The sequence below is a fragment of the Mastigoproctus giganteus genome, chromosome 5 (genome assembly GCF_048544385.1).
Source record: "Mastigoproctus giganteus isolate SK-2022 chromosome 5, ASM4854438v1, whole genome shotgun sequence".
NCBI lineage: Eukaryota > Metazoa > Arthropoda > Arachnida > Uropygi > Thelyphonidae > Mastigoproctus > Mastigoproctus giganteus.
This window is the reverse complement of record NC_143579.1, coordinates 111,002,014-111,017,724: the sequence shown is the minus strand read 5'-3', so window position 1 is coordinate 111,017,724 and position 15,711 is coordinate 111,002,014. Positions and strand designations below refer to the sequence as shown.

The window sequence follows — 15,711 nt, the reverse complement described above, 5'->3', positions numbered from 1 at the left end:
AACCACTCATGATGCATATTAGCCTTGAATGGAATTTCCCGCAGTCGAATTCCACTCCATTAACAATCTCAAACATTCCGAGCATAATGCAATCGCCATAATCCGAATCGCGTTTAAGTTTACCTTAAATTTCTCTTTGTTAATAGAAGAATTACGAGTTTTGTTTTGTTTTTCACTGTCAAACTCTCAAAAATTTTTTATACCAAAAGAAACTTCAATCCGAGCAGCTAGAATCATTACGGACCTCTTCACCAATATGTCTCTGTTCAAAAATCTTTTTTACGACGATAATTGCTTTTTCAAAACCTAAAGTGAATTTTACCAGCAGCTTTCTGAACATCGAATTGTATTAAAATACTTCCATCTGTATTTACTAAAGATTTATATCCTTAAATTTATGACTTATTTTTTGTTCGGTTTTGACAGCGTAAAGTGGACAAAAATAGCAAATAAAATCCGCCCCATTCATCTTCAAATTCAAGAACAATACACTGAAGATAAGGATCTTATTCGAAAGCAACTACTATATTTTTGACATTTTTTAAATTGTATTCTTTCTATTCCTCAACCTTGATCTTAAACATGTCTTCGTTCTTCTTTTCGAATTAAGACAAATTACTTCTGAGAAATCCCTTTCCTAGAACTCCTATTCCAGTTATCGCCAGTCTCTGTTGTATGTTTTTTCTTTTGATGAAATGATCAGCACGAGCCCAAGAAAAGACTGGAGAAGAAAGTGCATCCTGACGTAGTTCCCTCGACACACAGCCAAAACAACTTCGTATTAATTCTTATTACCAATAATGGCTTTAAACAAACTGATGGACACGAATAATTAAATGTATTTATTTATTAATTTATTTGAGAAACATTCGCACATGCGAAGCACGCAGAACTAAATTTCAAACGTTCGTTACAAAACACCGATATTTCATTAAAAATAATGAGTTAAATAATGACAAAAAAAAGAGATCAATTTAAAATGAGCGACGCACGAAGTTGCTTTTTTCAAACCTATTACGGTTACAGAAATGTCTCCGCGATGGACTTTAATTATTTATGTACGTCGGAATAAAGGACAAGCCGACATATAATTATTTTGACGAGGCGGCATATAAAAAGTAACGCGATTACTCACATCCGGACGAAGAACAAAACCGGGATATTTGCGATAATAAACAACAGGAATCGATGTTAAAATTAATGAGATCTTACACAGAAAATATGGCACGTTAGTTTTCGGGCGTCCGGTGGAATTATGCTAAATCATTTGCGAAATAAAGCTGTCTCCAAGTTGGTATTCAGTTTCTGTTTTTAATGTGCAGAAATGGAATAAACTTAATTTCGAGCTGTTGTCGGTATTAGAGAGAATATTCTGGAGAAAGGATCAGATCAGGGAAGAACAGATCACTCTTGCGTAGGAGCAATAAGGCTGATGACTCATTTCTGTGTATGAAATGCGGGGAGTGTAGCAATCTGAAATTGAGACTTGCATTAATATAAAAGATTGAATCACTACGATAAGGAGTCGATGCCCCATAGCAAAATATAAATGAGGATTTGGTGGGAACTCAAGTATTCATAATTCAATCTCCAATATCAAGTCAAGTCCAGAACTATGTCTGTTTGTGCAATAATCGATGATATCACTTACCAAAAGTCAGGGAACCGATGGATTTTGGTTGTCCACATGGACAAGGTTTACCTTATGATCCCTGAAGTCTCTTAAGCCCTGTCAATTAATTTCACGGCTCGATTGACTCTGAAAAGATTTATCAGATTTTTATAGAAGAAATTTATTTTGTTGGGATGGCATACATTTAAACAGAGGATATGTAAGGGCTCTTGTCGCTGCCATTGAAGGAGCTGTCTTAAAAGTTCAGGGGAACTGCTAATTGAGAGGGAGGTGTTGAGGAGACAGACATGCAATTGGTTAATGGTATGGGCCAAGGTCACAGGTCGCTCGCCTCGAGGGTTGAGGGAGAGGCTTCCAGAATGAAGGGTGAACCACGGCCTCAAAGTTCCACTGGTGATCAGTCATTGATTAATTACGTTAAAGAATCTGACGAAAATAATATACGATAGGGTAGCAACAGCATAATATGCTTCTGTAATCACAAGAGATGTCAAGGTGAATAACAAGCAAATAAGTTATTGTTTATATAATGTTAGCATATATAAATAAATCAGATGAACTGGAGTTAAAGGTTTGGTCTGCAGGAACTGATATTAATAGAGTTTACTGAGACTTTGCAGAGACTCGAGAGTCCAGCGACGCCAGAGTATTCATAATTCAAGCTTCGATATCAATCGTCTAGTCTCATGTCTCCCTAATACGGGAACGCCGTCTCAGTTTCGTGATGAGTTTCATTTTTGAGATGGCGGAGGGGGGAGAGAAAGGTATGTTTCTGATGAAAAACTGCCTGAATGCTGTAAGGTCATACTCTGATTTGGAACAACTTTAGGAGAGCCTTGAGTCTTGTTATTGCGAGATAGTGGCAAAAGAAAGTTTGGAGTGTGGAGCATGTGTTGCAAGTAACATTATAACAACTGTTACGATAGGAGTCTTTCTATGTAAATTGAATTGGCGAGTAAGTGTCTGATTTGAGAGTTCAACTTACCACTCACTGAGTGTAATTCGTGCACTGATTACCGGATCTATCAGGTAATTTTCTGAATCGACATAACTATTATCTGTTATCAATGTCAGAGAGAGAGTCTCTCTCTCTCTCTCTCGCACACATGTTCTTTAGTAAAACAGCTATCTGATGTTTGTTTCTTGCAGTCTTATTTATGCATTAAAGGGCGAAAAACGATTTACATTACTCCGCTGTGGCAATAATAAAAGCCGAGTAATGTATATCGTATTTCCCCCTTTATTCGAAAAATAGCTTGAGAGAAAAGGTATGTTGACAAATACACCAAGTACGCGTTTACTTCGATAATTACAGCAAGGAGGCGCATTTTTACTTTATTGTAATACGAGAACAGTCTTCAATTTGGCGCAGTTCACGCCATAATTTAAAAAAAAACATATTTGGTGGAGGACCCTTCCCCATTTCCTGGATGTGCATCGCAAGAGATCACTGAATTGTCAAAGGAGTCGAATTCTCAGAAAGGTTGAGAACTGCTGATTTACAGACCCTTGACCATCGAGACTAAGAAGAGATTTTGAGGGAACCAGTTAGCTTGTTGTGAACATCAAGGATGCTTATCTAAATCTTAAGAGCCTTCATTAATTATAAAACTAATTACAATAAGCGGCAGGTCAGTCTACACTTATAAAGAATGAACAATGTCATCCTCATCACCAGTAAAATAGAGAATTATAAAAGAGATTCACCATCTTCATGAAGGGCATCATACGCTGTATATTTTTGATGTTTCCGCATATATATTAAGTCACGCTCGTTTACAGAGGAAAGTGGGGTCTGAGGTTTTGTGGGAAGGATTAAAATCCTGAAAACTAGAGCGGTAGAAGAACCTTCCCTGGAAATACGGATTTCAAGGGAAATTACAGTTATTTCTTTACTAAAATTGGAGACTGTCAACTTTATATGCATATAATAAATATATGCTATTAATTTATTTATTGTATTATGAATTATGACAAAATATAATAATAAATTAAGACAAAAGAATAATAGAAAACCTACCTTAGGCGTAAAATTAAAGTCGCCCGTGCTTCTCTGCATTGCCGTTAGCACATTCCGGCTGTCTCCAGATTCGAAGGAATAGAGTTTACTTAAATCGTATTCCTTCAGCTTGACGAGTCTCAAGTAGGCTATTCTTGGCAGACTCTTAAGGTGTGGATAATGAAAGGAATTGGCTGGGTGGTTAGGACTTTGAGAAGTGATTCGGGATATTTTGGCTCGAGGAACGGTATCCCAGTTAGGGGAAGTGAAAGTGAAGCCGTTGTCCGTACCTGCGTCTATGGGTTCGAGGTCTACCGTAATGCCATCTAGCCACTTCCTGCCCACACACAAGTCAAAGCTGTCTATTCCAACGAACCAATCGGGACTTGGCACGATTCGGGACATCAACGACACCTGGAAATAATGAACAAAGGAGAATGTAAAATTAGCAATATTTTCGAAGATAAACAAATCGAAGGGCGTTTTTTGGTCCTGTTATGTGAAGTGAAGTCCAACATTATGCAACGAAACGAATAGTTTTACTGAATTTTGGCTAACCAGGTGTAGTCGAATGAACTCAGTCGGTTCGAGCGATAAAAAAAAAGAAAAACTAAACGGCAAGATAGAGCGTGCACATCCTGATTCCGGCGTGATTCATGTCGGATCATAGGACGCAGTCTAATTTGTATACACGTCAGCTCCCTGTTATTTATCAGCAATAAATAATAATACCAAAAGAGGCCGAACTGGCTCTTTAATAGCCAGTTGGGCTATTAAATTATGGGAGTGGCACATAAACTGCGCGTTATACAAATGTGCAGCGAATGGAAGGGTGGAGTGAAGATAATTCTAAGCACTGGTATTTGAACGACAGCGCTGGAGTTTAGTTTCGATGCGAGTTTTAATCTGAAAACACAGCATATACTCGATAATGTTGTTCAGTTGAACGTACAGGATGCGAAATGCAGAATACCCATTTATATAGTGCTAACGAAATAAGTTAAATATAAAATCAGTTAATAAATTAAGTTAAAATCATTTAACTTATTTTGGTATTGTCATGCACTGTATACAAGCTTATAACAGATTGTGCTCATTGTTTTTTTAATTGTCTTGAAACGGAATTCACAATGTTGCACTTGTGTGCAGTAATTTGTATTCTGGTGCTTAGTATTATTTTGGTTCTCAGTCCAAACTCGCGAAACCAACTGACTTCTCCCAAACGGTAATTACAAGAAACTAGAATTCTGCATAGAGTACACAGACTGTAGATCATAAATTATCTAATTTAATGCAGACTAGGTCTCAACAAGTCCACATCTGCAACAAGGCACCAGGATTATTTTCTCTCAGAATAATATAACTTTCCCTGTAAAATGAAAGAAAACTTTTTCTCTACTTTGTACGTAGAATAAAAAATTATCGTGATGGAAACATGGAATGAAACATATGGGGTGCTGGCTTTTTCACACAGCCCCGTTTTTCATGGCTCTTCAAGACAAATGCGTTTCGGTATGTTTCTTGTTCTTCGTTCGTATTCTGCAGCTGTCATAAACTCATTAAGAGTCCCCTGACGCCAACTGCTACGACTGAGGTCAGATGGTCTTCAGACTTTTTCCCTCAATTCTGAATTAATCCATCTTCTTGACTTCAAGACGCAAACATGTCTTCGGATATCACTCGCTACCTCCTCAGCTGTACTCCTACATCCACGGCGCACGTGCAAATAAGCCAACAACAATCTCCTTGTTTTCAGAGCATCGAGTCGTAGAGTGCTGTGACTCCGCAGTGCCCTGCTGAACCGTCAAACCCCTGCCACCTTGTAGTTGACATCTCCCCAGTCATCTTATGACCTGACACTGAACGAATGGGAGTGGCACGTTCTACATTTACACCTTTATAGGTCAAGCAATTAGAAACGTTCATTGCGACGGTCTCTCCCAGCCTAACACCCAAAGGGGTCAAGAACTGCGGGGGTTATGAAGAAAAGATCCTTCTAACGAAGGTCAGTTAAAGTTGACTGTCGGATAATGAATTATCTAAGTGACGTTTGTTTTAAATAAAAACAAAACTATTAAAAGAAGATTGGAGAGAGAGAGAGAGAATCATGAATGATAATGCAGTTATAAGCTGGACAACCAGCGCCAAGACACAAAAATTTGTCTTCAGAGTTTTTTTTTTTTTTTTTTAATAATAATAAATAAACAAAATGCCCTTCCTAAAACTGGTTCAATGCCATCCACTACTAAAGAAGTGCCGACTAAATCACTCGTCTCTTCCGATCATCCCACGCCAGGACCACAGAGCCCTGGCGTGGGATGATCGGAAGAGACGAGTTCTGCTTTGTGTTCATCAGTCGCATATCCAGGACTGTGTGAGCTCAGGTGCACATTTTCTGCTGCTGCTGATGTGGTTTGTTTAACATTTGCGTCCCGCCGAGGAAGCAAAGGTTATGAGGCGTTAGTGTATAGTGTGTGTGTGTGTGATCGTCGGGTTGCCTGTTTTGTTGATAATAAACCCGAGTTTCCGGGGGGGGGGACAATGCAACCCACGTCTGAGACAATGAAATCGACCCCTATGAAAAAAATAAAATAAATAAAAAAATACATATATGTAAAATCCCTCCCTTTCCTCTCAAAGGAATTAGCAACAAGGCCTTTCAAATCGATCTCAAAGAGAATTTTGGAGGAATTTACTCAATAAACATCCTTCCAAAAGGAGGCTGTTTTATTTACGTGGTTTTAGGAAGATATGCTTAATTCTCAGAACATCAATATAGGTGTTCAAAAAAACAGTGAAACGGAGGATGGCGTCCACCCCTGTCCCATCGCACTTCCAACCTCTGCTAGAAATATCACATGCCTGTCAGTAGGATGAAAGAGTCTGCTGCTTGAAAAAAATTTCAAGGAAGGAAAAACTATTTGGTGCCTGCTGTTTGCGGAAATTTCACTCCACAAACAGCAAAGTGACCAGAATTACACCCACCTGAGCACTTATTCTAACAAGTCACCCAATTTCGCAACTTATATGAAAATGAAAATTCACACATTCTCATTTTTCACATTAAAAATTCCTCACAATTAAGAATATTTCATAAAACGAGTGGGCTAAAAGTTATGGAGGTTGTTGAAATGTTCTGTCCCTTGGCGTTGTACCTTTGTGGTTCTTGCCCAGATGAAGGCCCAGCACACGAAACCTTTATTCTATTTCATTTGCATTTTAATTTTATCCTTTTCTATTTTTATTTTATTCAAAAATCCAGCGACCTTCGAAAGACTACCTGCAAAGACACAAGGGACTTTTCTGCAGGTAGGGCAGAGGGGATAAAGGACACTAGTGCCTCAACAAGCTTCATTAAACTTTCGTAAATTCTAAACTTTCTTTCAGATCTCGACTCAACGCAGAGGTAAAATGAGTAAAATCGCAATTCCTGGGTATTTAACCCTTCGCATACAAATTTTATATGTAAATGCATAAAAATACTTCCAGTTCTTATGAAGAATATGGCTGATTTTAAGAATCAGCATTCCAAAAATTAGGGGAGGAAGCATACTCTATAAGCTGTACGAAAAATGGAGGTCTGAAGTCTAATATTTTATATTAGACCTCAGTGAAACAGCGGTGGCGCTTTTAATTTTTATTCAAGTAAGCCGATATCATGAAATTCGAACATTTTCCTCATATAATTTTATTATCACGCGAGTTAATGATGATATAATCGTATTGTAAGAACAAAATTCTTACACTTATCCTAGCGAATGTTATGTTATAAATATTATAACATAACAAGAAAAAAAAGATGTATATAGTAAATAATATTATTTACATAGGATGATTTTAAGCTTAGATTGCGATCGCTCCGTACCATACAGTCAAGTAGGGGAGGATTAACGTAACAACGGCAGGTAGCAGGACGGTACACAAGACAATGGGAGCACTGGAACACTAGTACAAAGGGGGCACCGCAAGGCCAGTTCATGGTCGCATAAACAGAAAGTGAGCAGCTCTTTGGAAGGAAAGAACAAGGGAACCGACTCCCCCTTGTGGAGAGGAAGATTTTAAGAACTAGGAGGGTGAAGAAAACCCTGGATGCGATATACACTATGTAGAAATGGCTGCCGCTATTTGAAACAGACCGACTCCTTGAGTACTTATTAATTTCAAGGAGCGGTAGAGAAAAAACAGAGTGGACTAATGGCGGTAAGTGAATCGGGAATGATCACAAGGAAATATCTAGAAATTTCTAGACGCCCTGTAGTTCATCGAAGTTGATGAAAATTTCGTAAACAGGAAGATAACGTGATTTATTATAAAATAAATAAAAAAATAATAAAATAAAATATTCTCCCCAACAAACCCCCCCACAATTGGCGAGCCAGCCAGGATATATCCTCACGATGGAAGGCTGGTGTTCAGAACGACAGAATAAAAAGTAATTCAGTTGCTGAAACTGAGGAAAAAATTCAGCTGGCGAGCCAGAAAAAAAAATAGTAAGTATAATAGGCTGATTAATCTGAGGTAATGTGCATATAGTTGTGAATTGATTAAGATATATATAATTTTGGAATTAAAGAGGAATTAGATTGTTAGTTAAGTTAAACCCCCAAATATAAGTCATGGCTACAAGGAGAGCGAACAGCAGTAGGGATAGAGAAATGGAAAATAATAATGGACGGGAGACATCAGTAGAAACTATTATTTCCAGTGTAGGGAACGATAATAGGGGGACACTCAAACTAAGTAAGTTTTTAAAAACATTTAGGGGCGAGCCATCAGAAAGCATAGACTATTTTCTACGGAGACTAAAACTGATTAAAGAAAAGGAAGGCCTGTCTGAACTGGAAATAGTCGTGATGGCAGAATTCAAGCTGGAGGGCAGGGCCCAGACTAAATATTTAGAGGAGACCCAAGCGATGGAGGTGGAAACCCTAGATGAATTTGAAAAGATATTAAGAAAGCTATTTTCCCCGAAAAACTCTTTTCTAGAAGGAATAGGTATATTAAATAACTACTCTCAAACAAGTCAGGAAACAGTAGAAGAATATCATAAAAGATTTATAAATGTAAAATTAAATACAGAAGTATCGGAAAAAGAAAGTAGCGCTTTTGACAAAATCCTGATGGGGCAGTTTTTGATGGGGGTCAGGGATGAATACAAAAAAGAAATTTTGAGGAGAAAACCAAATTCATTAGCAGAGGCCCTGGGACTGGCCGTAGAAGAACAAAAATTAGATTTCCAAAGTCGGGGGGCAATTAGAAGGGACATAAATATAGTATCAACGGGAGAAGAGACAAAACCAAGCAGTACTAAAGAAAAAGGGGGCGAAATTAAGCTAGAGGGGCTAGAGAGACAGATAGCTGGGATGGAAGTTAAATTAAATAGATTATTAGGTGAATTGAACACAAAAAAAAACTCTCAAGATCAAAATAATAGACAGTGGGGCGAAAACACTCAAACGGGGCAGATCACAAGAGGTGGATACAGCAGGGGGTGTAAAGGAGAAGTCAAAGAAGTTAGGCGAGAAAGATATGGAAAGAAATGCTATATATGCGGGCGAAGCAATCACTGGACTAAGGACTGCTGGTACAGGGATAGATATCACGGGGACAGAAATGAACACTGCCAAGACAGGGGCACAAATCAAGGGCAGCATATAAGCATGAATGCTCTGCATCTTAGACGCTGGAAAAATAATTCCTGTGAAAAAGAGAGGAATAAATCAGGCAGCACAAGGACGATGCCACACACAAATAGAAGTAAGTTTATGAATAAAGAACCAATAGTTTTGGCCACTCGAGGACATAAATGGAATCATCAAGGTCAGATGAAGTGTTATAGGTGTAGCAGATATGGGCATATAGCCAGATTCTGCCGGACTCAGATGGTGGATCAGGGAGTCAAGTATGGGAATACTGATCCCAGAAAGTCATGGAAGATCAAGACAGGTCGATTTTATCCTTGGCGCTCAAGAAACTTCATATTTGGTCCAATAGAGTGCAAGGATAGGCCAGAAATGAGAGAGATGAATTATGGAAGTCCGGTAGGTGAGAGAAACGATAAGAGATCAAGCTCGGTAATTGAAAAGAAAGAAAGGAAGTGGAAAGAGACTGAAAAAATTGATGTGAAAGGGCGAAAGAAGGGACCCAGACGGCGGAATAGAACCAAAACACTACACGTAGGAACATTAGAAGTAAAGGAGAAAGATAAAGAGAAACATGAAGATAGCGAACTGTTAAATAAAGTGGAAGAAAGTGGAGGTGAAAAGAATGACAACTTGGTAAATGAATCAACAGAGCAGAAAAGAATCGAATGGCCATGGAACCACATAACTGAAACTTCCTATGGGAAAAGGGCCCTCAAGTTGAAAGAGACAAACAGGCTACAACAAATGTGTTTAGGAGCAGCATTTAATGAAAACATGGGATGGGAATAGTTTTAGTGAAGCCCAAAATATACACTTAAGTAGTGTACATGTATATTATAGTATTTAGGGTAATCTAGAAGGGCAATTAAAGGAGTTGCCATGTACTTGCTTAGAAACAGATCAAAAGGGAATATAGAGTTGTTGTTAATAAGTAGACCATGGAAGTAGTTGCACAAGCAGGGAACCTGTAAAAAATTTATAATGGGGATATAAATTTTAGAGGGAGGCGGAAGGAATGTAAGAACAAAATTCTTACACTTATCCTAGCGAATGTTATGTTATAAATATTATAACATAACAAGAAAAAAAAGATGTATATAGTAAATAATATTATTTACATAGGATGATTTTAAGCTTAGATTGCGATCGCTCCGTACCATACAGTCAAGTAGGGGAGGATTAACGTAACAACGGCAGGTAGCAGGACGGTACACAAGACAATGGGAGCACTGGAACACTAGTACAAAGGGGGCACCGCAAGGCCAGTTCATGGTCGCATAAACAGAAAGTGAGCAGCTCTTTGGAAGGAAAGAACAAGGGAACCGACTCCCCCTTGTGGAGAGGAAGATTTTAAGAACTAGGAGGGTGAAGAAAACCCTGGATGCGATATACACTATGTAGAAATGGCTGCCGCTATTCGAAACAGACCGACTCCTTGAGTACTTATTAATTTCAAGGAGCGGTAGAGAAAAAACAGAGTGGACTAATGGCGGTAAGTGAATCGGGAATGATCACAAGGAAATATCTAGAAATTTCTAGACGCCCTGTAGTTCATCGAAGTTGATGAAAATTTCGTAAACAGGAAGATAACGTGATTTATTATAAAATAAATAAAAAAATAATAAAATAAAATATTCTCCCCAACAAACCCCCCCACAGTATTGTTATTATCATGCAGTTAAATAATATTGTGAACAAAACGGTGAGCTAATTCAAGAGGACAGCAAGCTACATAATTAAAATCATTCGTCGCAAGCTTTATATTACAGAAATATGAACATTTCCATATATTAAAAAATATGAAATCAGAGCATTTTGTATTTTATTTCTTCCTTTTATTTTTTAGTCAGTCTATTTCTACACTGAGTAAGAAAGAAATGCAAATGCTACTACTATAAATAGGCTGAAAGATAACTTTAAATCTTTATACAAATTATTTTCTAGAGAAGTTGAGCCTTCATGCTCTCGGCTCTTTACAGCAGTTTAAATTTGGGTTGTGGAAACAGTTATCAGGGACCATCCATATGTTATCGACACTTCTGGAAGGAACGGACTTAAAAGCCATGACGCAGTACAAGCTGAAATTTCAAAAACCACAGTCTAAATAAAAATATTGTTGATTTTTATCAATGAGTGCAAGAGTTAAAAGTTTGTAGGATTTTTATCACTCATCGTTTCTGTGAATTGATATTTATCAGCCAGTTCCTATGTCCAGAAAATATAAAATTCGATGAGGCAAGGGAATTTAAATGAAAGATCAAGTGCAATGGCAGCACTGAAAGTGCGTCTCTTTAAAAAGAAATTGGACTTTTATTATTTTATCGGCTGCTGAAGATACGTGGTTAGTATTTTCCTCATCACATTCCAGCTAAATGAGATCTCAATTTTCCAGCAGACCCCTGACATTTTCGTATCGGTTAAATATTTTGAATGCTGTGTTTTCAGTCAAGTATAGTAATTCTTTCCCAGAAGGATTCCGTCTCTGATGTGTCCATGTATCTTACTAAGGTCCATATATCTTATTCTAAATTCTTCGTCTTTTCTGGATTTTTTTCTTCGAAAATTGAGTTCCTTAAGTAAAATGCTGCAACATACAGGATCTTAGATTACTATAATACTAGTTTCACGAAAGTATTGCTCCAAAGTGCATTGCGAATGGAGCAATACATTTAGTATATGTATTGAGAATACATATACTAAAAAAAACCAACTTTTTCACTTATTCTGGAAAAGCGTAGTTTTTTTTTATTGCTTGCGATAAATTTCTTCATTTTCGGTTAACCTATAATTTAAACCAGCAGCGATTTATATAAATTAATATTTGTGATTTTCTTTCAGGTGAAAGCTGAAGGCATCATTTCCATTTACTCCTACCCATCTTTCGAGAGATGTGCCAACAAGCTGCTTTGTAATTACTACATCTCATTTTACACAAGAAGTAGGGCAACTAATTCAACTCCCTCTTGAGAGTACTTCTCATAAACTAGAGGATTATCGGTGACTGCAACTCACTTACATCATGGACAAATAATGAATTGGTGTTTTTAAATTATCAGAGCACCCTAAGCACTTAACATTCTCCGTTTCTCCAGCTATTTGGACTGTGTCAAGGTTCGTCGTAATTGTCACAAATAAATAGGACATCTTGTGCTCGCATTTGTCAACGATAATCTTAAATATTAAAAAAAAAAAAAGTTAATGGTGGGCGTGCTCTGAATTAGTAAACGTCACGATAAAACAGGTTAATACGCTCTGATTTTCGCTAAAAATAACAAACTGGAAGAATTCTGTGGGAGCCATTCGTCTTGCAGAACGTACGGAAAATCACCAGTAAGTCTCGAAGAAAACCGATGGTTGGATGAGCAAAACAAATGAAAATTCCAGCAAAACGAGAGTTCTTTTCTACATAGACATCGCGGGGCAGAAATCTGCAATGGAAGAATCATCAAGAAACCATCGGATGCGCTGCATAGTATTAGATCCAAGATCGAAAGAATCTAATATCGTTGTTTTGTTAACATAATATTTGAGTGGTATGTTTCAAATATTATATTTATCTAAATACGTGAACTGAAAGCACTGTGTAAAGTTCAGAATCGATATTTTGTTATAAATTATTTAGAATATGAATGCCAGTAACGTTACAGATATATTGATATAATTCAACAAACCTATATGTGGACTCTATTAAAATTAAATAAATAATTTTTATTCCCATTACGGCAAGTTGCCAGCGGTTTTCACAAATAAATGGATATTTCATACACAAAAATACATGTGGAAAAATAAAACATTAAATAACAACGAAAAATTAAATATTATAAAAATGTACAGAACATTTGCAGTTAGAGGAAGGTACAACATAATCAGTTCATATAAACAGTCCTAGGGAACACTGTTGGCAGCCGCAGGCGTAGTCAAATTCGCAAATGGATGGGCAACCCACCGAGATTGTGATGGGCAATCCATCCACAGTTGGAAATGCTGAAGCCAGTTGCAAACTGTTTAGTATTGAATTGTTCCTTCAGTTATGATGACGAGTCAGCAGGGCAGTTTGCTGTAAGAAGCAGATGACGTCTATAAGCTGCGGTGGTGGAAAATAGATGGAGGTCAACATCCAGTTTTTATATTCTTTTGCGGGTCTGATTAGGCAGGAAATGGTCTGACATGGTGAGCCTGTTAGAATGCATAATGGATGTGTGGTCGATCTTAGACGGGAAGGGGAGATGCGCTATGAACATGCTTCCTAGATATTGAGCTCCGATTTAAATGCCCATGAATACTTCGACAGTGAATATGTCTTCAGTATTCGACCAAATTTGATAGCCTCCTTAATCCCATTTCTTGTGCTTTCAGTTGTGCAGGAAGAAGAAGATGTAATCTGTGGTTGGTACATTTTCCAACCAATATTCCTTGGAACAAATGCTCTTCACATTAGTGTGCGCACCTGTGGCCTACATGTAGGATTCCCGCAGAGAGGAAGGTGGTTATGTACTTGTGAATTACCTCAGGCTCACAAAAGAGGAGAAGCTGTACTTCTCTAACCAGCGCGTCGGAGAATTTAACGATATTTTTCTAATGGAACTGTCGAATTGTCACTTGAGTTCGAAGCCTAAGCTTGTGTTGTACGGGCACATTTTGTATCTGGGATCCTCTAAGGGTCCGTGACACGACTGTGACCAAGAATCCAGGTAACACTCCATCTCCTTGTGGTAGTGCTACCTGGATTGTTTCTGTGATGTTCCACAGCACGTCCTCGCAGGTTTCAAAGTGTTTCTCTAGGAAGTCGATGAGTGCTGAAACGGGCTGCTTGGAGGTTAAGGATATGCAAAGGGCAATTGCCATGGCTATCAAACAAAAGTATACTATGTTTCACTTTCCCGTATATTCGGATAACCGGGAGATGGAGGGGAGGGCGGTTCTGAATCATGTAAATTTTGTTTTTGTGTAGCTATGCAAGTCATTCATGCCAGTATGTGTATTTAATGATTTGCCAAAGTAAAAATGAATAATGACTTTTTTTTTTTTCCCCTTTCAGTACTTTAGTTTTGTTTTTTTTTTAACCTCCCTACGCTTTTTATTTTCCGTTTGATTTTGATTATTTATGTGACTGGCAAAGGAATTATGTTAGTGAATAATAACGATCCGAAGGGTGAAGGAATGGCTGTTTTGGAATGCCTGTGGGTGAGCAACACAAGTTGTGGGCCTTCATTCTTAATGTAATAGTCGATTCAGTTTCGTGGTAATCCTAAGTGTATGCCATTTTCTATAATTCGAATATTCGGAGAGATCACAGCCACCACAATGTGACTTTTATATGGTGGATATGTCAAAGTTTAAGACATCTGCGGATCGAAAAGCTGCAGTACATTTCAGTGCACTCTGGTACCTCACAATGAAGACCTGCCAGTTCCCCATTCACTTTCCAGAGAAGAATCTTCAGAATTGGATGATGAATCTTGTGACGATTGGAATGACATCTCAGAAGCCTGATCAAGTAAAACGCCACATTTCTAAAATCAGCAACAGCTGGAAGACTTAGCGAGGGACTGGGTTTAACCAAATACAGTGCAGAATTCATGACATCTCGTTTAAAAGAGTGTAATCTACTGGATCCCAGGTTACATTCTCATAAAGACACATATCACTTATGCAAGTTTTACATTGTTGCAGAATTCCTGTACTATTGTTTTGAGGTGATTGGTCTCTATGGAGAAATTGGAATTGGTCAAAATCTAGAAGAATAGCGCCTTTTCATAGGCAGTTCTAGTAAAAATTTGAAAGCTGTGTTACTTCAAAATGGGAATATACGCCCATCGATTCGTGCTGCGCATTCGCAGGCGCTTTTGGTAGCCTGTGGTGGCCTAGTATTCGCAGGAAATCTGTACAGGTGCATCAGTTCTTAACTGAACCACCATAAGGTCTTCATTTCGACCAGGTACCAGCAAGTTACCAGCTGGTCACGCGGGGTTGCCCCAAGGCTCGGTTCTTTTGGTTCATTGTCTTGAAAGAGTTTCTTGGGAAGAACCTCGTGTGTGTTAAGTCCCTCGCTTTTGGGGACGACCTGGTCTTGATCGTCCAAGATGACACCAGAAATCAACTGAAAACTTGGGCAAACCATGCTCTTAGGATCCTACAGGACTGGATCACCACACACACACACACACACACACACACACACACACACACACACACACACACACACACACACACACACACACAGTCTTCAAATATCTGGAGAAAAAATCAAATCGGTTCTTCTCAAGGGTAACATTCAGATAACAAGACTCCTTGTTATGAAAATAGCCAACACTTCCATCAAGGTCTACCCAGAAGTGACATACTCGGGTATTATTATAGACAGCAGACTTACTTGCCATCCTCACCTTGTCCACCTCACTGAAAAAATACGTAAATACACTGCAGTGATAACG

General features: G+C 38.2%; 1 protein-coding gene across 1 annotated transcript in view; it reads right to left on the bottom strand.

Moving 5' to 3' along the window:
• The window catches only part of mspo (M-spondin), a 55,609-nt gene that overhangs the window by 14,295 nt on the left and 25,603 nt on the right, over positions 1 to 15,711 (bottom strand). The window contains exon 3 of the mRNA XM_090373403.1: positions 3,654 to 4,046. Coding sequence (XP_090229529.1) covers positions 3,654 to 4,046 — 393 coding nt within the window. The remainder of the gene's footprint in view (positions 1 to 3,653; positions 4,047 to 15,711) is intronic.